Consider the following 23,435-nt stretch of genomic DNA (forward strand, 5'->3'; position numbering starts at 1 on the left):
TTTGCTTTTTCTCTCCACTGAAACCAAATCTTGCCTGTGCGGGAGAATCTAGCCCTCCGTTCCAGAGAGTATGAGGAAACCTCCGGTAAGAATCCCACTCATTTCCTCTAAGAAGTTTCAGTAACATCACAATTTGACCTTGCAACCCCAATATATTTTTATGGGGAACCCTCATGAGCCAGTTTTCTGTGCATGGCAAGGGGCAAAGAGAAATAAACACTTTGATCTGTAAAATGGGGATAATAATGCTTATCTTTTTGCATGCTTTGGCTCTTCAGATTGTAATCTCTTGCCATAGCAGCACTTTCTCTCACTTACTTAGCTGGCTTCCTGTCTCTTACCATTATCACCTCACCTTCAAAAACCTGTATACATAATTCCCTACTTCCTTCATCTTTCAGCTCATGTTATGTTTTTCATAAATTTGAAATAGTCTCTGGCTTCCTATCTTGGAAGCTCCCAATAAAATCTTCCTTCATATCCTCCCGGGAACCCATTTCTATCATGAATCCTTCATTTCTTACACGTCTTACCAGAAATCATTTTGCAGTTATATGTGAAATCCTATTTCTTGTCTTCTATTCACGTTATCTGTTTTAAACTGTAAGTTCTTTAGAGCAGGGGACACAGAGTCATATAAACTGTTTATAAAGAAACTTTTTAATGATGATCAAATTAGTAGAGTACTCATGTTAAGATATTCTACTATTGACTTAATGGCAGTTACATTTTTATCACTTCATGAATCCTTGTGCTAATGCTTACAGAGCATCCTACTGCTAATACAGGAACATATAGCAAGAAACAGAGCCAAATTAATCTATGTTGGATGCATAGGGACGCATTATTTTAGTAGTATATGAAGAAATACCCTTCAAATCATAACCATGCATCAAGATGCTTTCAAATAAACAATAAAGGGCCAAGTTATCAAAAGAGCTCATTCCCATTTCAGCACTTAAATGAACTGGGCAGAAATTCAAGACTGTTCAGTACCCATCAATTCCCATAATTCTTGATGGAACCTGAACAATATGGTAATATAGTTCGTGTTGTCGTCATCGAGAACTTCTGAAAATATGTCTCCGGATGTTTTGAAATTCATAGTGAGTTTCAGTGTTTATTGTGATGCAGAATTTAATGTTTGATTATTACCTTTCTTAGGAATTCCAAAGACGCTGCAATACTCTCATATCCTTGATAGAAAAAGAAAATATGGAAATAGAAGAAAAAGAGAGAGCTGAAAAGAAAAAAAGGGGAACAAAAGTTCCAGCGGTAAATTTATCAGCATTTGCTTATCTCTTAATGGGGAATGATTCAACATTTATTGATTTGTGTAGTTAGAATAAAGTGTGAAGTAAGGTAATTGTTTTGAAGAAATCAGAGGTTACAAAACTGTTAGAGATTATACAGGTACCATAGATGTCCATCTGTCTCTCCTGGGAAATTTAGTTAGCAAGTCCTGAAGATCAGAATTTTAGGTCTTTGATTCCCTTTAAAGGGTATCCATATAGGTAGCATAGAGATATGTCTTCTGAAAGAGTGTGCATTCCTTGAGAAGATATTCCCTCTCCCAACACCCTAATAAGATGTAAGTAGGTAGTATTACATCTACTATATATTTGAGAGAATTTGTGCATCAGTGTTTCTGTCTGTCTATCCATCTGCAAGTTCATTTGTTCAAGAAGTCCTCCTAAATGGCAAGAGCTAGTTTAGTATGCAACTTCCTTTTATCATAACTTAAAGCAAGGTAAGGTTTTGGTTGTGCCAGAACAATGGGCTGTAACTGGAATTTGATTGTGGGACCAGGACAGCTATAATCTCATTGGACTACCAGGGATCAGGAGTGAAGAAAGAGAAGCTGTCAACAATTTATTTCAGAGAATTTGTCTGTTTTGTCTGCAACGGCCATGGACAGGTGCGTCTCACCTGGCCCTAAGCTGCTGTAGTGAGAGACGACTGGGGTTGTCCTCTCTTCCTGGGGCAGCCTGCATACTGAACCCTTCACTACCAGCCCCCCTCCAGAACAATGATTTAAAGAAGAAAAACAAACGTATTTGAATTAAGGACCTGAGCAACACCGAGTAAATCTTCTAGTAAACTATATAGGACTTTACTTTAACCTCACATATGTATCTATCTGTAAAACACTAGTTACTGGAGGACATAAGTAATTAATTAAATAGTTCTTCAGATGAATTCATTAGAACAAGCAAAACCACATGCACAAACCTGAACCAATAAAACTTTTTGTGTAGTAAAATACTGCTCATCATGAAAGGCCCTTGTGCTTATTTCAACTTTAACTTCATATATGTGTGTGTGTGTGGGGGACCTTGTTTGCCCTCTGTTGTGCTCTTTTGCCTTCTAGTATGAATAGGAATGATTGTAATATACATTGCATTGTAAACTAGAGCCTCTGTCTTCAGATTGAATAGTGATATCATTCTAAAATTTAATATAGTCATAATATATTTAACAACATGTGCTCATATTTTTTAACATTTGAAAAATAAGCTGTTTATTTTTGTTTAGTCGCAGAAAAGAAAAGCAGATTCAGCAACAGAGAACTCTGGAAAGAAAGATGCTAAGAAAGTGAAGTCGTAAAGTGGAGAAACTGAATGCGAAATATAAAACTGCCACATTTTTTTTCCATCGACAAATGTTAATTGCCAGCTTCTGTGTATTCATGGTACTCTCAGAAAAATGTCATTGTTTAATTTTTGCAAATTTTGTATATTATACAATGCCTTTCTTTACTTAAATAATGTGTAGCTTTATATTTTGTGCATTCCAGTACTTTGGTGCAATGGTTTTCAACCTGTGCTCTGTGTCCCCTTAGTGTCCCCAAATTAAGGGGTCATTGAAAGGTTGTCATTACCATAGAACAATAGTTTTCAACCTCTGGTCTGCCGATATTGGAGGCGGGGGCGGTATGCAGACTATGTCTAAGATTTCCAAAGAGGTCCACACCACCATTTGAAATTTTTTAGGGGTTTGCAAATGAAAAAAGGTTGAAAACCATTGCTTTTAATGTATCGTATTTTGTGAATTATATGTCTTCAGCAAAATTCACTCAGTCCTTGTTCTTTGAAGCTTGTGCTGAGGTTTTAGCTTTTATATGTTTTATATGCTGCTGCTTTAAAAGAAAACCTAGATTCTATAGCTGTATTGTTGTTTCATACTTTAAATTTATATGGCTGTCGGAAAATAAATTGAATTAAAGTGATTTGAGGAGAAATATACTCTCGTCCACTGTTTTGTTATGCATTATATATAAGTTCTGCCTGCTCTGTAGTATGTGAATATTAGCCTAACAACTTTGTCTTCATGGTCAGCCAAATACCGGTTGAACCTTTCTGGTCTGAGGTCCAACATGATTTTGGTTAGCCAGATGTCCACTTATCATGGGTGTGGCCAAATTTCCAGCAATCCCATAAAGTTTGTTTATAGCTACCAGTCCTGGCTCTCTGTGTTCTGTGCTGTTGTTTAGCTTTAATTTACCCATAAATGTCTTCTGTGAGCCCAATAAGCAATGGAAGTATCGGTAATGCTTCTAGACAATATTGACCTCCTGTAGTTCACAAATTCTCTGGTTCGGCACCAGTCAGGTCCTGAGGGTGCAGGACTAGAAAGATATTGATTCTCCACTGATGTGCCTCTGTGGAATTTACTATCAACTGAGTTGCCATTGCTGTCAGGTCATCTCTGCAAGGCTGTTGACCAGTCCTTCTCAGCAAAGGCACTTCTCTCCACTACAACTCAAATTTGAGACGATTCAGGATAAAATGTATATTATTTTTGGTTAAGCTTTTGAAAGTTTTTATTGGCTTGATTCATGTTTGGTAGTAGGACACAAGTCAATTACTGAGGCTTGTATGTTGCAAGATTTACACTTTTAAAATCTATTTATTGATGTAAAATGCCTAGATCATAACCCCACTAATATGATGATGAGTTAATAACAAAGACAGCTTTGTGATGGCTATCAATATGTTTCTAATGTAATCCAACTGGGCCCCAAAAGATAAGTGCTCTAAGACAAGGAAAGTAACTTTTCAAACAACATTCTTTTATGCTAGAGCAATAGACATGCTACTTCTACCAGATTTTCCCTACAAGTCAGGAATGAATTACATAGGCTGAAAAATAAACTTTGTTCATAGTGCAAGACTCCTCATTTATAGTAGCTCTTCAGCTCCCATGTCACAACTCTCTTGCCCAAAGCTCTAAAAATAAATAGAAAGGTGTGGGGGGGAGGGTGGAAGAGCGAGGTGAATGATCTGAAGAATCAATTGAATTTCTGGTGATTTAGGTGGCTAAATCTGAAGCCGCGTTCCATTGCTGCAACATTGCTGAATCAGGAGAATAGTTAGCATTTTTAGTCTTGCAATGAGAAAAGTATCTCTCCATTTACTACACATTACTTGGTTTCATTTATATATTTTTGCATGGCCAATTTGTTAACATGTGATTGGATGGCAAACTGTCAGGCAATTGAGATGCTAATATCTGGAACTCTTCTCCTTTCGTATGGTGGTCTTTGCATTGCTTGCCACATGCTCATTTTTCTTGACTGAAGTGGTATACCAGCTTAATAGCACAAGATTGTGCAGTTGTTCTAGAGATTATCTTCCTGATCAGACAGTTCAGTTTCTCTAAAGAATGATAGTTGTTCCAAGAAAGGAATTTTGTTATATATTATATTTTATAGTTCTTGGTTAGATTAATGTGTTCTCAAAGTCTGTGGTTCAACATCACTTTTATATTATGAACTAGTTCCTCAGAATATTGAGTCTCCCCATCCATCATGTCCCACAGTGATAACTAAAGAAAATTGGCAATACCTGCTGGCCAGGATTAAATAAAATGAGTCCTTTTTCCTTTTGTTTTGGTTGCAGAGATGTATGCAATATGCACCTAGCAATAGCTAAATGATGTGCTTCAGGGACTCAAATTTAGATGGATTGAATTAAAGGAATTGTCCTGCTTTTTCTTAGATAAAAATCGAAACATGAATAACTTGTATTACGTTCAGTTCTTATGAGGAACATTTGAAAATTCGGAGCCATAAAATAAAGTAAAATTAAATAAGTGGTGTGATAGAGAAACAATGCAGTGCCATCTTAGGAGTTTCAGGAATGACTTCAGGTCTGAGCAGGTGTCTGTAATTGATGTGTGTTATGGAGGTATTCATTTGCCTTTGGGAAAGGAATATAAATGCAATTGTTTAGCACCTTCCACAGCTCAGGATATGCATGTGATAAGGAGAGCGGGGTACAGGGAAAGGTCCAGCACTTACATTTCTGGAAGGGAAAAGAACAGATTTAATGTTTTAAACTGATTATACTGAATCCTTGAATTTGTTTTGATTTTGGTCCCAGATTAGAGACTTCTGCAACAAAAATGTTACCCAACTAGTAATATATCATGCCAAAATTCAAGCTCTTGTACTACTACAAACAAAGAGTGAGGAAACTGTACTCATCCATTCTGATAATTATTTTATGGTATTGGGAAATCAGGAATTCACAATTTGCATTAGTGTATGTATATATCACATAGGAAATTGCTCTTGTGATGAATTAGTATTGCTTGTCTGATTTGTTGTTAATGTTACATAGAGAGACACAAATAAGAATCCAGTTCTCTTTGAAATGTGGAGCAAATGATACAGTATAAGCAAATTAATCAGAACCCCTTCAGTGTCATGATGGAAGTAACCTTTAGGCAACATGCTGTGGCAAGTGCTTTGTCAAGATAGACAGAGACTATTCACAGGATTGCACAAAGGCTTTTCGTGCAGATGTATGCTGCTTGTCCATGTGTAATGAAAGGATTGAGTAAATTCAGTGATCACTAAATAATTCAAAGCTATAGAAGAAACATGGATCTTGTGTGCTGATAAGACATCTGAAACTTTGCAGCCTGCAGTGGATTCTGCAGGATGCAAAAACACAGATACATATTGGTATAGACATCTGTCTTGGTTTTCCATAGATTACCGGCTTGCTCCTGCTAAGAGCTGAGCACTCTTGTCTCCATCCAGCAAAACAGTGTGAATAGTCCCAGTGACATCAATGAATTTACTCGTACTTAAATGTAAACATGTACATCAGTGTTTTGCTAGCTTAGGGCCAGTGTGTTCAGTGTTTTTCAGAGTCAAACTCTGAAGAGGAGACCCATTCCTGATGAAAGACGTAAGGCCTGTCTCCATTGTGTGGCAGTGCTCAACAGAAGGGTATACATTGTAGAGCAGGGCTACTCAACGCGCAACCCATGGGCCGCTTGTGGTGCAGTTTGGGTTTATGTGGGGCTCAACACATGGCCCGTGGGTGGGATCCTTTGAACATGGCCTCCACTGGGAACATGCTTCACAGTGGTGAGGCGTCTCCCAGGTGAGCATTGAAAGATGCAAGGGGATGGGCTGGCTGGAACAGATGAGTACAGGGTGTTGGCATTTTTAGCCCCCAGGGAGGAGGTGCCGGGAGCACCAGGGCATTATGGGAAGTGCTTTGTATTCATGCCCATCAATGTGAAAGAAGCTACCTGCATATATTTGCATATATATGCAACAACACTTAAGTTGCGGCCCTCGGCATGTGCTGTGAGTATCATTGTGGCCCCCGAGGCTTGCAAAGTTGAATAGCCTTGTTGTAGAGTATTGAAAAGAGTTACTCTCTAGTTGTCCCTTGTACACCCTGCTGATGTATTAAAAGGTACCTAGTGCAAATTGATGTAATCCAGTAGTGTGTTAACATGCACCTAGTACCTTTTTAGAGTTTTTCGGGATCTGCATGGGCAGTCAGAGCACAACACTTAGGAGTTCTGTATAGCTGATGCCCCTCTGGTGTGCACTGCTGAACCATATAGATAAGCCTTTAAATTGAACTCAGTTTATACATTCTGATGTGCAATGTATTATTTCTGTACACATGCATAATGTCTAAATTTTCATTTTAGGATTAAAAGGAGAATTATGCTGCGGTGTTGACTCAAAGGTATCAGTACATACAGTATCATTCCAATTCAGGTTTGTCTTCTAAAATGTTTACAATATCTAATATTTTTTGTTTATATAAAACCCGAAGGTGAAATTATATACCAATAGGGCAAGGGTAGGCAAAAGGGCTTCTGTAGGCCAGATCTGGCCTGCCAAGTGGGTGGATACGGCCTGTGGAGGCCCTGCTGCGGCCCTGCTCCCAGTCCAATTATCGCATGGGGGTGGGAAAGCGTGTGAAGCCTCCTCCTGCCCTGTTAGGAGCATGTGGCGCTTTGAAATGCTGAACGCTGCTTGCAGAGCGGCGGGGGAGAGTGGAGGAGGCTTTGCGCACTCCCTTGTCCCCAGACCAATCAGGACCTGCGGGTGCGGGAGCTACATGAAGCTTCCTTCACCCTGCCCCGGCCCTGCGAGGAGCTCGCGGCACTTCAAAATACAGGCAGTCCCCGAGTTACGCGGATCTGACTTACATCGGATCCGTACTTACGAACTGGGCTTTTCTCGCCCCAGAGGATGCGGGCGGCGAGACCGCCCAGACGCACCGCGGTCCCGCCGCCCACATCCTCCGGGGCGAGGAAAGCTGCTCCGCGTCTCCCTGGTCTGCTGGGCTGGGGGGGCCAGCAGACTAGGGAGACGCGGGGCAAAGACGCGGAGGATCTGAGCGGGACCGTGGCGCGTCTGGGCGGTCCCGCCGCCCGGCTCCTCCGTGGCTTTGCTCCGCATCTCCCTGGTCTGCTGCCCCCCCCCCCCCCCAGCAGACCAGGGAGACGCGGACCGCCCAGACGCGCCGCAGTCTCGCTGCCCGGGTCCTCCGCAGCTTTGCTCCGCGTCTCCCTGGTCTGCTGGGGGCGGGGAGGGGATGCACCTAGTGCGCTCCTCCCCCCCCCTCCCCCCCGTGGACCAGGCTTTTCTCGCGGACGCCTGTGGTAGAGCAGCTGGGGCGCTGCCGGTTGGACCCGCAGGGGCGCTACTGGACCAACCCGGCAGCACCCCAGCTGCTCTGCCACAGGCGTCCTAATTTAGCCGCTGCTGGTCAGTTTCAGCAGCGGCTGAATCAGGACACCTGGGGCAGAGCAGCTGGGGTGCTGCTGGGTTGGTCCAGTAGCGCCGAGAAGCGGCGCTACTGGACCAACCCAGCAGCACCCCAGCTGCTCTGCCCCATGCGTCTCCCAAGTCAGCCGCTGCTGAAACTGACCAGCGGCTGACTACAGGAAGCCCGAGGCAGAGTTGCTCTGCCCCGGGCTTCCTGGAATCAGCCGCTGATCAGTTTCAGCAGCAGCTGACTTGGGGACACCTGGGGTAGAGCAGCTGGGGTGCTGCCGGGTTGGTCCCTGCAGCGCCGAGGTGCGGCGCTGCGGGGACCTACCTGGCAGCGCCCCAGCTGCTCTGTCCCAGGCGTCCAGATTCAGCTGCTGTTGAAACTGATCAGCGGCTGATTCCAGGAAGCCCGAGGCAGAGAAACTCTGCCTCGGGCTTCCTGTAGTCAGCTGCTGGTCAGTTTCAGCAGCAGCTGAATCTGGACGCCAGTTCCGACTTAAGTACAAAATCAACTTAAGTACAAACCTACAGTCCCTATCTTGTATGTAATCCGGGGACTGCCTGTACCACGTGCTTCTTCCAGGGTGGGAGGAGGCCTAGAGCGCTCCCCCGCCCCCAGAGTCTGATTGGCCTGGGGGTGGGGGAGCATGCCAAGCCTCTTCTAGGGCAAGGGTGCCTAATAGTAAGGCAGGGAAAGGGGCTCTTCCACCCCCCTGACCAATCATTGTCCAGGGGTGGGGTAGTCCTGCCCCTTCCCATTTAGACTCTGCCCCTTCCAGGGTGGCCTGGGGCTACTTCAAAAATTGTTGAAGTGGCCCTTGGGCAAAAATTATTGCCCACCCCTGCAATAGGGGCTTTCAGCCAGAGTGCTAAGAATGACTGAATATTTTAAATCTATTTTTTAAAATTAATATATTAACTTGACTACAAGATAGACGCTGGTTTGCCAGCATTGGAAAATGAAGAACCTGCTTTATTCATTGAACAGATCAGTTTTCTCAAAGGCAATATCAAGGCAAGCTTTCCTATGCATTTTTTTCAATGTTCTTTTTCAGAATGAGCCCACCTCTAGAGAGCAGAAAGTGATTAATGTGTTTAATCTCCAATAATATCTTTTCAGGAGAAAGCAAATCATACTAATTTAAGGACCACTCCCCCTAACCCCATGCTCACTGAATCAAAGGAAGGGCTTACTTTTAAAAAAGATGATACATACAGTACATGGTTTCTCTTTAGAGTCACAAATTATAATTTTATTTTGTCTACTTTCAGCTATTGAAAATTATTCCCCTTTCATGATATCTATGTAAATTGTAAATACCCTTTTTTGTGGATCTTTTAATTCATTAAAGTAATTCCAAGAAAATCACACTATTTAAAGTAGGAGCTGACTTTTCAGTCTTCACACAATAGGAGTTTTGTGTGAAGTTTAGGACTTTACTCTTCACAGCAAAAGTTGTGAACTGTTAAGTTTATATATGCAAATGATGCAAAATATGGCTCACACAGATTGCAAAAGCTGCATGAAATCTGATGACAATTTCAAAGAATATTTTCATGTCTTTAAGAAATAATCAGTCTATGATTTTAAATAACCATAACATTTAGTCTTTCTTGCTAAAGCAATGTCTCTATCTTAATTTGGGGACCTTCAAGAAGTTTATCTAGCAAATTTTTAATTAGGCTTCAGTCAAACTGAGGGACTGTTTGTAAAACATTTTATAGTGAGGTCAGCAACATTGTAAATTATAGAATTGGGAAACGGTATGCTTTCTGTACATATTTATGTGTATGTCAATAGGTAGTTCCTCTATGCACTATATATAAGATTTGACCATTAAGCTAGTATTACTCTTTATTCTTTTGTTAAATTAGTTCTTCAGCAATGAATGCATAAGTAGACTGAGCTCAGATTCTATAGTAATGGGCATAATATAAGAACTAGAATAGAAAGAATAAAGGAGCATTTTCAGCTATTATCTGGAATTGACAATAATATTTGTTTTCTTAAAGTGAAAATATTTCTCATAAGTAAACTGAGGTATTCACCTTGAAAAGGAAGACTTAGTAGTGATTGAGGCTGCTAATTAGCAGTGTTCACAAGGCCAAAGTGGGGGTGTTTAAGGTTAGGCACCTAAACCCATCTTTTCATGAACTGGTGGCCAGTATTTCAGAGGTGTTGAGCAATTAGAACCTCCATTAGCTTCCAGGCAAGCGAGGAATGAAAAATGGAATGAAAATGGAACTGAGAAATCAGCCCTGTCATTCATGTGCTAAAATTTGGCTTTATGCTTCTAGGTTTGAAAATATATGTCTGTAGGGCATGATCCAGCCTATTGAAGTCTATGGGAATCTTTCAATTTATTTGAACAGGTTGTAGGTTAGATCCTTGATGCAATTTTATTTAAATACTAAGTACAAAAGGAGTAAAAGGCCTATCTGAAATAGATCAGTCTCAATGTAGGGTCTGTTCACTACACAGAAACCATCCCAAGTGATACCTTTGTTGGCAATTTGAACAAAAAGGCAAAAGGTTTAAACTGTGAAACAATTAGTCACCTCCAGGTCAGGGTAGGTGCACATGTAGGGATGTTTTGAGTTCAATCCTTGAAGAGGCCATTTAGGGCTTTGGGGCAAAAATCTGTCAGGGATGGTACTTGGACCTGCTGTGAAGGCAGGGGACTGGACTCAATCTCCATTAATTTTAGTCTGTGCTCTCATTGAGCAATGAATTGAGGCCTTCACTCCAAGTATCTTTAAAGAGTGCTAAATTCAACTGAAATTTAAAGTAATTAAAATTCAAGTCCTTTGCCTTCAGATAAGTGCAGCTACTGTTGAAGATACTGAGAGATGCACCTTCAAATAAGCTTAAGCTTCAAGACTATAGTGGTTTATTTAGACTATTAAATACATTTTTGCTTTTTTGGGTAAGCTGCTGTAGCTTCTCTGTCACCAGTGCAGGTGTGAGGCATGGCCAGCTTCCATGACATTACCAGATTAGATATAGGTAGGGCCTTATTAAATTTGGGGCCATGAAGAACATGTTACAGACAGGGAAATGTACTTCTGTGCTGCTGTCTGCAGTGCTGGGCAGCCAGAGAGTGGTGGCTGCTGACTGAAGATCCAGCTCTGCATGCAGCAGTTCAGAAGCAGGGGTAGCAATACTATATTATGTCATCCTTACTTCTGTGTTGGTGCTGGCCTCAGAGGTGTGTGTCTGGGCAACCAGCAGCAGTACAGAAAAGGTTGAAATACCATAGTGCCCACCAATAAACTTGTGACCCCCCTAGACCTTTTTGGATCAGGACTTTTACAATTACAACACCACGACATTTCAGATTTAAATAGCTGAAATCATGAAACTTACCATTTTTAACATTTTATGACTGTGCAATTGAAAAAAACAGACCATGAAACTGGTTGGGCCCTAGCCATAGGAAGTAGGTTAAACTCCCACATCGTATCACAACAATACTAAAATACTCAGGCTGTGACTACATTGGTATGATTTTGCTGCAAAGTTCTTGCGCAAGACGTTCTAATGTATGAAATCAGTGCTTCTGGCGCAAGAACTATGATGCTCCCTCTCAGGAGTAAGCCCTCCTCCGCAACTGTTCTTGCGCAAGAGGCCAGTGTAGACAGACAACATGAATTTCTTGCGCAAGAAAGCCTGATGGCTAAAATGGCCATTGGAGCTTTCTTGTGCAAGAGAGCGTCTACGCTGGCACGGATGCTCTTGGGCAAAAGCACATCTCTTGCGCAAAGGCACATGCCAGTGTAGACACTCCCTTGTGCAAATACTTTAACGCAAGAACTCTTGCGTTAGAGTATTTGTGCAAGAACATGCCAATGTAGATGTAGCCTCTGTGTATTTGTCTAGATTCCTTCTGTGTAGGCAACCATATAACACAATGCAGATTTTCCTCCAAATCTGCAGGTTGTTTTCAGTAGGGAATGCTAGCTTACCAATGTTTATTAGCCAAAGCTCATACAAAATCCTAAAATAGAGAGAGGTGTCACAAAGAGTTTGTTTAACTCTTCTAGGCAGTGATACCAAAAATCTGCACCCATTTAATTTGTTAAAAAGATCCATAGTAGGCCCACTGCTTAGTGAGGAGGGAGAAGCAGTAACAGGGAACTTGGAAATGGCGGAGATGCTCAATGACTTCTTTGTTTCGGTCTTCACCGAGAAGTCTGGAGGTGTGCCTAACGTAGTGAATACAAGCAGAGAGAGGGTAAGTTTAGAAGATAGGATACACAAAGAACAAGTTAAAAATCACGTAGGAAAGTTAGATGTCAGCAAGTCACCAGGTCCTGATGAAATGCATCCCAGGATACTCAAGGAGCTGATAGAGGAGGTATCTGAGCCTTTAGCTATGATCTTTGAAAAATCATGGCAGACAGGGGAAATTCCAGAAGACTGGAAAAGGGCAAATATTGTGCCCATCTATAAAAAGGGGAATAAGAACAACCCAGGAAACTACAGACCGGTCAGTTTAACGTCTGTCCCAGGGAAGATAATGGAGCAGGTAATTAAGGAAATCATATGCAAACACTTGGAAGGTAATAAAGTGATAGGGAATAGCCAGCATGGGTTTGTGAAGAACAAGTCATGCCAAACTAATCTGATAGCTTTCTTTGATAAGATAACAAGCCTTGTGGATAAGGGAGAAGCAGTGGATGTCATATACCTAGACTTTAGTAAGGCATTTGATACGGTCTCGCATGATATTCTTATTGATAAACTAGGCAAATATAACTTAGATAGGGCCACGATAAGGTGGGTGCATAATTGGCTGGATAACCGTAGTCAGAGAGTTGTTGTTAACGGTTCTAAATCCTGCTGGAAAGGGATAACAAGTGGAGTTCCTCAAGGGTCTGTTTTGGGACCCGTACTGTTCAATATCTTCATCAATGATGTAGATATTGGGATAGAGAGTACGCTTATTAAGTTTGCAGATGATACCAAACTGGGTGGGGTTGCAACTTCTTTGGAGGATAGGGACATAATTCAAAATGACCTTAGCAAGTTAGAGAAATGGTCAGAGGTAAACAGGATGAGGTTTAATAAGGAGAAATGCAAAGTGCTCCACTTAGGAAGGAACAATCAGTTCCATACATACAAGATGGGAAGCGACTGTCTAGGAAGGAGCATGGCGGAAAGGGATCTAGGGGTCATAGTGGACCACAAGTTGAATATGAGCCAACAGTGTGATGCTGTTGCAAAAAAAGCAAATATGATTCTAGGTTGTATCAACAGGTGTGTTGTAAGCAAAACTCGTGAAGTCATTCTGCCGCTCTACTCTGCACTAGTTAGGCCTCAGCTGGAGTACTGTGTCCAGTTCTGGGCGCCACATTTCAAGAAAGATGTGGAGAAATTGGAAAGGGTACAGAGAAGAGCGACAAGAATGATTAAAGGTTTAGAGAACATGACCTATGAAGCCAGGCTTCATGAACTGGGCTTGTTTAGTTTGGAAAAAAGAAGATTAAGGGGGGACATGATAGCGGTTTTCAAATATCTAAAAGGGTGTTACAAGGAGGAAGGAGAAAATTTGTTCCTCTTGGTTTCTGAGGACAGGACAAGGAGTAATGGGCTTAAAGTGCAGCAGGGGAGGTTTAGATTGGACATTAGGAAAAAATTCCTAACTGTCAGGGTGGTCAAATATTGGAATAAATTGCCAAGGGAGGTGGTGGAATCTCCCTCTCTGGAGATATTTAAGAACAGGTTAGATAGACATCTGTCAGGGATGGTGTAGACGGAGCTTGATCCTGCCTTGAGGGCGGGGGGCTGGACTCGATGACCTCTCGAGGTCCCTTCCAGTCCTATTATTCTATGATTCTATGATAGTATATTTTCAAGTTATTCGCTGATGCGGCACCTCCATAAAATGCTCCAAACTTCTCCACAGCCAGCCTTGAGTGATTTTTCTCACACTATATTCATACCAACTCAACTGACCACTTGGTGGCAGGATTCTGTGCGTAGAGCAGACACTGGTAAACATCCCTAGAAGGTTTTGGAATCTATAGAATTTTGGGTTTGTACAACTTATTTTTGTATTGATGGCCTAAGAATCCTGCAAAAGTGGGAATAAATAAAAAGATTACCCTTTCAAAACAAAATGTTCTGGCAACACTTTATAGCTTATGTAGGCAGCTGTCCCTGAAATAATTTTACCTGTGTTTCCCTTACAAAGTGATTTTATTGGGCTCTTAAATTCACCTTGCCGTGATTCACATTGCACAATTCACATCTAGCAGAGGTACAAGAAACTCTGGTGTTAAAAAATCCTATCGAACTTGGTCAGACTATAGTTTATGTTCATATCCACAGTGAGGATTTTTAGTTTTTGTGATACTTGCTGATAATGAAGTGCTTTTTTGCACTAAGACTTAGAGACACATTATTCCACGGGTCTGCAGATTTTATCTTGAAAACAAAAGGGAAATCAATTTCAGCAAATACAGTTGTTGCCTTTTTATTAGGTTAAGTTACTCAATGTAAATTACTGTTCTGAATTTATGTGCTAGATCAATAGGTGTAATTATTGATTTAGGTTTCACAAAGCAAAAAATGAAAAAATTAGTCTTTCCTGACTGGTTTTTTTTAATAGCATATCACAGAGCCTATTCAGAGTAAATTATTTGCTCATATACCTAAAAGATAGAAATACAAACACAAGGCCAAACTTAGGCTTACTTACCTCTTATACATTTTCTTAGAAAACAAGAGTCCCTAGATAACCCATTGGCATGCTTATGAATTCAGAAACTCTCCTAGAAAAATGATCAATGGGACCTAGAGGGCTGAAGGGTTCATTATATGGACATGGGACCAGATTCTCCATTGTCTTGCACTACAACTGGGTGAAAAACATTCAATTTTTTCATTGAAAAATTTGAAATTTTGTGACTAGTGCCATGTTGCACTGTATCTAGTTTATCCTAGTGTAAAATGGCTTCAAGCTTGAGCCGCACTTTGCCCATGCCAGTGATGCAAACCTAGTGGATTTGGCCCAGTTTTGTGCACAGGTGTGAATGTTAACATTCTGCTTTGGCAACAATTGTTATTCACTGTGTATAGGTATCAATGCAGGACAGGGGAGATTCGGAGCCAGATTCAACAATGTGGTCCAGCTGCTTTGCACCCTTCTGCTCACATAAAGCATCTGTAAAGCCAGCTCACTCCGACTGAGGAGCCAGATTTATGGCTGCTTTGCATCACAACATGGTCACAGCATATCAGTTAGTCTGGCTTTGTAGTACCAAGGCAGTAATATAAAGATAATGGATCTGGTTCTTGTGTCTATTTTATGCCAGTGTAATTCTGTTAGGGCATGTCTACACCAGGAAATTATTTCAAAATAACTAAATTTGAAATAACTCCTGAAATAACAAAATCGAAATAGCATGTCCCCACTACAGGGGAGCCTCGAAATTAGTCTGAGGCAAGCTCCGTTAATGTGGAGGTGCTATCTCGACTTAAAGCCCCAGAAGAACTGGGAAGTAATTACTTAGAATTACTCTGGGGAGTAGCTATTTTGAAATAGCAGCAGTGGAGCATCCACACTAATGCTATTTAGAAATAACTATTTTGAAATAAGCATTATTCCCCAAGAAAAGCAGGAGTACCGGTTTCGAGATAACTAGCCCCTTATTTCAAAATAACAGGCTTGGTAGTGTGGACACTCTGCTTATTATTCGAAATAAGGGGGGTTATTTCAGAATAACTCCTTAGGGTAAACCAGGACTTAGAGGAGTTGCTCACGAGCGTAAGAGATATAACAAAGAGATGGTTCCAGAGCAGTGTAAAGGAACTTTGGCCAGGTCTACATTACCACTTCGGTATAACTTACACAGTTCAGGAATGTGAACAAAGCCATCACTCTGAGCTATGTAAATTACACCAACCTAAGCACCTTTGTGCATGGTGCTATGTCAGCAAGAGAGCCCACTGACGTAGCTGCTTCCACTTGCAAAGGTAGAGTTGTTATGCCTATGGGAGAGCTCTCTCCCTTTGGCATAAAAGGTGTCTTCACGAGATGCAAAAGAGTAACAAAAGCGTTTGAACGCTAATCTTTGCCTTGGTTGCAGAGATTGATATCAAGGGGCTAAGGTTCAATGAAGCACTAAAAAACAGTTCCAGAAGCTGTGCACCTGACATGCAAGAAATAGTATTTGTGACTCCATAAATAGCACTCTACTTTCTGCAGGAAAACTAATTCAGATTAGCCATAGAGGGTGCCGCGTTGCTGCAGATAGAAAACTGACTTCTGGAAAAGCAGAAGGTAACCTGAACTCTAATTTATTTTTAAGTTAGTCTCTAAGAGTATGTCTACACTACCACCCTGGTTCGAACTAGGGTGGTAATGTAGGCAACCGGAGTTGCAAATGAAGCCCGGGATTTGAATTTCCCGGGCTTCATTTGCATGTTGCCGGGCGCCGCCATTTTTAAATGTCCGCTAGTTCGGACTCCGTGCCGCGCAGCTACACGCGGCACGGAGTCCGAACTAGCGGACATTTAAAAATGATGGCGCCCGGCAAGATGCAAATGAAGCCCGGGAAATTCAAATCCCGGGCTTCATTTGCAACTCCGGTTGCCTACATTACCACCCTAGTTCGAACTAGGGTGGTAGTGTAGACATACCCTAAGTCTAAGATGCTACAGGACCACTTGTTTTTAAGCAATTTTTTTTTTTAGTTAGAACTCTGACACATTTGTAAAACTGTGGTGCTGCAACTTAATTCCAAACCAGATGATACATCATCTCTTCCTAAATTTCCCCAGCAGCTACAACTGGATATGGTGTCTTGGACACTTCTTGCTCTGAGCCCCATAATTTAGTTTTGCTGTGAGCTATTTAACAACTACTAAATGCCACCAAAGAGGTGGCTGTGATTCTTGTATACCCATCACCTTCTATATTGGTAAGTTGTGAAGCTTCAGTGGCTGCCTGTTGCTTTCAACGTTAAATTTAAGGGATTAATTTTACCCTGTAAGTCAGGACTGGGAAAAATACCCTCCACGGGCCGGATCCAGCCTGCCAAGCCACCGGATCCAGCCTGCGGATGCAGCAGGTAGCCTTAGGCAGACTCTCTGCCTGCCCACCACACACTGCTGAGAAAAGTGGCCATTGCAGGGTTCTGTTTGTACAGCTATGAGCCTATGGGAGGGAGGAGAGGCTTTATCCACTGCTCCTGCCCCCAGTATAATCCCATTGGCTGGTTTCTCCCCTTCCCTCAGGCTTGTAGCTCTTCAAAAACCACATGGCTCCTGTAGTCAGTGTGGGGGCAGGGCAGGCAGGGCATCTGCTTGAGAAGTCATGCAGGTAAGTCTCCCAGCCAGAGCCTGCCTCTGGCACCCCAATCCTTTAACCTCCTACTTCACATAACCCAAACCCTCTGCCCCCTCCTACTCCTATATCCCCTCCCAGATCCTGCACCTCAATCCCCTGCCCCAGGTCACAGCCCTCTCCTGTCCTAGGTCACAATCCAAATCCTCTGTCCCCCCTTCAGCACCACTACTCCATCCTCTACCCCTCCTCCTGCACCCATATACCCTTCCATATCCTGTACCCTGATCCCCTGCTCTAGGTCACAACCCAAACCCCTGCACTCCCTCTTACATCCCAGTCCCCTGCCCCAGGTCATAACTCCCTCTTGCCCTAGATCACAGCCCAAACCCCTCCACCTCCTCCTGCTCTCTAGTCCCCTTCCCCAGGACACAACCCCCACCTTGCCCAAGGTCATAACCCAAACAGCTGCATCCCAGTCCCCTAATCCAGGTCACAACTGCCTCCTTCACCCAAACTCCCTCCCAGACTCCACACCCCTTCCTGCACCCCAATCCCTTACTGCAAGCTCCCTTCTGCACCCAACCTCCATCCCAGACCACTCACCTCCATTAATATGGAAGAGTGTGGCCCTTGACCACTTTCCAAATTCTTGGAGTGGTCCCCCATCAAAAATTTTTGCCTACCCCTGCTAAGTGATCTAGGAAAATCTTACCAGTGAGACTGTCTGTACCCTCATGCAATGCTGCTGCAGCTGTGCTTAATAGAATTGCTTGTGTGGAACCTCCTTTGGTTTATAAAGGAAGAGGCTGTCAATAGAATCATCGAATACTAGAACTGGAAGCAACCTCAAGAGGTCATCAAGTCCAGTCCCCTGCCTTCACAGCAGGACAAAACACCATCATCTCTGATAGATGCCTATCTAACCTGCTCTTAAATATCTACAATGATGGAGTTTCCACAACCTCCCTGGGCAGAAAACAGTAATCTGCCACTTTGTCGGTCACCCCAGTCAAACCTCTTCTAAAGGGGCAGAGGCAGGATTTGAACCAGGAAATCCAAGGATCTACTGTGTAAGAAAGCACCCAGCCACTGGGTTTTTAGCTTTCCATATACCCTGTAGAATCTTTAGCTTTTTTGCCCACATGCACCCAGGTCATCGGTATAAGTGCAATGCAATTCTGGAATTCAATTCCCCATATCAAGTCCAAACAGTTTGACTCATCTAACACTTGAAAATGTTGCAAGGTGTGTATTTTTGAATAGGCTTTTGGAGAAGCCAAAGGGGTGATTTTTGCCTTGAGAATTGTCGGTAATGTCTTGAGATTGCGGATGATTTCTTTCACAGGTTGTATGGTGAGGTTCCAAATATATTCTGATTAAAATGTATAGTATATTGGGAAGATAAGCCTTCTAGAGCAGGGCGAGTGCCTGCAACCTGGGCTCAGAACTTTTGTAAGGTGATCTAACCCCAGTAAATAAAAGTTTATAAAGTGTTCTGAGATCTCCAGTGGAGAATTGCTATAGAAAATATTGCTATTAATCATTAGAACTTGTAATACAAGTTGAGTAATTACAATATTTTTGCCCCTTTCATTGGCCTCACTCAGTGGGCTCTTAAAAAGAGAGCAAAATAAGGAGACTAATTGAAGACAGAGTGCCCTTGATCAAATAGGGAGAGAGCCCAGTTGGCAGGAAGCCTATCAAAATAAGACAAACCAGAATAGTCAGTTTTGTCAGATGGGGTCTGCATTCTTGCTAGAGATCAGAGGATTCTGCATCAATCATGGCAGCAGTTTGTGCAGGTTATAAATAGCAGGTCCTCTACACAAAGGCTGCTTGCTCACTGTGTGCATATATGTAGCCGAATCTCTGATATAGATAGATGGATAGCTATCATGATGTATGACAGAGATCCAGTTATATTGAAGGGAAAGGGGTACATGAATCACTATGGAGTATGCAAGTATGTAGGTCAATGGGAATTGCTATACATGGCCCCGTGTGAAGGTGACCATATTTTCAACACAGAAAAAATGTCCTTAAAACAATGTGTGCATGTGTTGTTGCTGCCAGGTTCTGACTCTGTGGCAACATACGGATAATTTCTCAGAATGACAACTCCTCCAGAAAATGTTAAACTCATTGGCAGCAGTGTCATGAAGCACTGCACAAATGTTGGGGGTAGCTTTCACTTTGGGCAAAAAACCAGCTTTGATAGCGTATGAACCCATTCAACTTTGGGATTGTAAGGTTTTTGGGGTGGGGTCCATATGCTGCTCTGTTTGCCTGGTGCTTCCTAACATGGGGCCCCAGTCCGGGCTGGTTCCTTGGCATTACTGTAATAAACATGGTTAAAAGTTAATTTTTGCTTTGTCGCAATCACTGTTCACACTGGATTCTCAATCCACTGACTGTTTCCACCTAGTAAGCGCAGTGAATTCAAATTAAGGCAGCAATCCCTTTCAAAGGAAAAAAAATTAAGTTATAAAATGCAAATGCATAAAAATGAAAAGCTGCACTACGTCAGGTGTCCCAAACGAAGTTCCTGGAACAATAGGATATCACAAAATAATCCAAGATTGTCCCATAACTTGGTACCTATGATCATGGTATTACATTGGAGCTGTCTAATGTACACTTCCATATCTCGATTCTATGTTGGCAGGCTCCTGGGCAGCTTTTCCTTGCACCCTCACTATATTTGCAGCACCATGGAAGGAAGCTCGTTCCCCCCGCCTGCTTCCTAAAGAAAGCTAGAGCTTGTGTCATAATGAAATCAGAGATGAGTTTTGGGTTTTAAGAATCTTCAGCTCTCTCCTTCATACTGTGGAAGAGGCATCTGTACAAGTAGCAGACATAATAATAAATGCCATGGGAGAGTGCAGGAGGCTCGGGATAAGCTAGTTGAGGCCTGGCTGCTGTGCTGCTGCTGAATGGTGATTGATGTTTGGTGCAACTTGGGAGGGGATGAGTGCAAAAGTGAGGTTTAACCTCTTTTCCATGTACCAGTCTCGGAGCTGTCTAAGGGTTGGTCCAATTCCCACTGAAACTTAGAGCAGTCTCCGGGCTACTGTAAGTTGTTCCTGCTGCCAATGTTCACAAGAGATTATAGTGACAATGGATTTGTGTGGGATGCCCCAGCCATATCCTGGCCATGTGCCCTGTACTGGTAGCTGTCTATCACCATGGGCCTGGCTAAATACACCCAAGTGCATCCTTGGTGTGCATCCTGGGTGCTTCTGGAGCAGCACATAGTAGACTTGACCTACCAGGGAGTCGAGCCCAATATCTTCAGAATGGTCAGTGCATTGAGTAAATTATCAAATTTAGTGGCACTTGACATTAACACAACTATAGCGCAGAATGGAACCAAGTAAAACCCCAGCTCCTAACACCCATTTACTTTGAGAACATTTGGAATTGGGAGCATGGTCATACCAGAAGATTTTAAGCAGAACTTCTCAGTGATTTTGAGAAGTGGATTCTGATTCTGGATGGCATGATATAGTGTGGAAATGCAGACTGTGCAGCTGGCCCCATTCCTGAGGGACTGAACCAAAACCTTGTAGCCAAACTCCTCTGAAAGTAGTTTCCTGCTCTGTTGTGTTAGCTTTAGGCTGAATTTAGCAGGGTGTCATTGTTGTAAAACTGGTGTCACTAAAGTGGAGAATTGGGCCCTTTGGGTCCTGGGTCCACCTCTAAGGGTGCATCTACACAGCAAAGTTATTTCGGAATAACAGCCGTTATTCTGAAATAACTATGCAAGCGTCTACACAGCAATTCTGTTATTTCTAAATTATTTCGAAATAACAGACGTCTTATTCCAACTTCTGTAAACCTCATTCTACGAAGAATAATGCCTATTCCGAAATAGCTATTTAGAACTAAGGCGTGTAGACACTCCACTTCTGCTATTTCGAAATAGCCCCTCACCAGGTTTACATGAGGGAAACCTGGCTCAGACTAATTTTGAGGCTTCCCTGCAGTGTAGATGTGCTATTTCGAAATAAGCTATTTTGGAATAACTATTCTGGAATAGCTTATTCCAAAATAACTGTGCAGTTTAGAGATAGCCTCAGTGATATCATTATCAGGCTTGACCTCAAATAAAAACTTTAAATATTAATCAATCCTTTCAGTACCAGGCCCACATGCACCTGAGTTGAAAAACATATGGCTGCAGATGTGCAAGATAGGCACTGTATCCTCAGTGATGTAACAAAAAAGGGTTTCCTGTGCAACTGGCTATGGGCGCAGTTACGTGAAATCTCACAAAGGTGTGGAACTACACAAGTAAAATCAGTGGCGCTGCAGCTGGTGATGGCCTGGTGGATTTTGGCCCACAGTTTTTATGTTCTGATTCTGCAGGCTGCTTCCCATTGCACTAGGAATCAGTGTATTTCTAGCTCTGCAACTTTGCTGCTTGGTGACCTTGAGAAATTCCTGTCTGTTCCTGGTTTCCCTCCCACTCCTCCTCTTACCTCTTCATCTACAGTGTAAATTCCTTGTGGGCAGAGACTAAGTCTCGCTATGTGTTTGTATTGTGCCTGGTACAATGGGACCCATATCTCATTGGGGGCCTCTAGGCTATACTGGAAAATTAATAATAATAAAATAAGCTTCTCGGCAGGCAGCTCTGGCGCTGAGTAATTTACAGGACTGGGATCTGAGGTACTAATCCCAAGGGGGGCAATTAACAGTTTTTTCCTGTTGAATAGATGATGTGTCTGTAGAATTATTAGTGAATTAGAATCCAAATGCAGAATTAGTGAATGTCACAAAAAGACACAAATGAATCCTCATTCCATTTAAAAAAGCCCTTAGTAGAATTGTATAGCTTTCCAAAGGAAAGGAAAGATTGTTTCACTAATTTACTTAACACAATCACTCCATAAACAACTCATCATTTTAGATTACTTCTGTTAGAGAGCACTGTATTTAAGTGCTGAGAACTGACACTTGAAAATGAAACAAGGTTGCAAATAATGGAAAAATTGAAGATGTATTTTATACCTTGCTTCCAAAAATCATAAGGTCTCATAAATACAGTCTCTAAAAATGTCCGTGGAAGAGTTAACATAACTGTACAAGCAATAAGCCTGACCTTTCAGTGTAATTTATTTTAGATTTGCTCAATCCTTTTTTTATTAAAACTAGCACATCTGAAGCAGAATTAAATCCTATTATACCAGCTCTGTGATCATATCAATTTTTCTCTGCCATCAGTGCACTTTATTAAAAGTTACTTTATTCCAAATAGGCTAACACAATCAGGATAGTAGATCAGCTTTTGTAATCTGGTGAAGAAGCATGTGGCTGCTGTCGTGGGCAATGGTGGAAGTTTCTGTAAATTGCATCTGGTTTTGAACCTAAAATTCCCATGTGAGACAGTAACTTTGTACAATCTGGAAAGAAAAAAGACGTTACTGTAACTGGACCCACATTGGTGCCAGGGTTTACTTATGTGGCTGCAATTGCAGCATCTAGTTTTGCTGTTATGTTAGCAAAATTGCCCAACAAATCAAGGGCCAGATCCTGTGTGTGCTGATTGCCTTCTGTGGGGAGCTGAGTGCTCTCGGTTCCCTGGAGATGCAAAGTCTTATTCTTTAAAAAAAAACAAAAAAACAAAAAAACAAAAAAACCTCTCAGTTACACCTGGCAGATGTCCCTGTCCACATGGATTTGAGGTACATGAGTGGATCTAGTAGCTTAACTATGCTCTGGTTATTTTACCTGTACAGACATGTGACAGTAGTGCAAATCCCAGTATAAATATTCTACACTGGAGTAAAATGGTGCTGTGGTGGCTTAGCCCCCTGTCAAATATATCCAGTATAAAAAGGCCCTTAGATGTCCAAGGTAATAATTATACATATAAATTGTGTACATGCTTCCAGTGAGTTTGATTTGTTGAGGTAGACTGCAAGAAGTTCAGGGTTACCCTTGATGGATTCTATCCAGTATTAGAACATATCTACACTATAGGTGTGAAGTTTTCACACTTCCAAATGATATAGTTATGTCAATCTAACTTTTAAGTGTAAACCAAGCCTTAATCTCCTGGTTGCAATGTCTGGCACAATTCCTCTAAAAAGCAAAGT

The 23,435-nt window shown here is 42.0% G+C and overlaps 1 protein-coding gene across 1 annotated transcript in view; it reads left to right on the forward strand.

Annotated features, from left to right (window-relative positions):
• SMARCA1 (SNF2 related chromatin remodeling ATPase 1) overlaps window positions 1-3,245 on the forward strand; it is a 78,033-nt gene extending 74,788 nt beyond the window's left edge. The window contains exons 23-24 of the mRNA XM_075940968.1: window positions 1,165-1,275; window positions 2,536-3,245. Of these exons, the coding sequence (XP_075797083.1) occupies window positions 1,165-1,275; window positions 2,536-2,607 (183 nt within the window). The 3' untranslated portion in view covers window positions 2,608-3,245. The remainder of the gene's footprint in view (window positions 1-1,164; window positions 1,276-2,535) is intronic.
• The last annotated feature ends 20,190 nt before the right edge of the window (window positions 3,246-23,435 follow it).

The sequence above is a fragment of the Pelodiscus sinensis genome, chromosome 13 (assembly GCF_049634645.1).
Source record: "Pelodiscus sinensis isolate JC-2024 chromosome 13, ASM4963464v1, whole genome shotgun sequence".
Taxonomy (NCBI): domain Eukaryota; kingdom Metazoa; phylum Chordata; order Testudines; family Trionychidae; genus Pelodiscus; species Pelodiscus sinensis.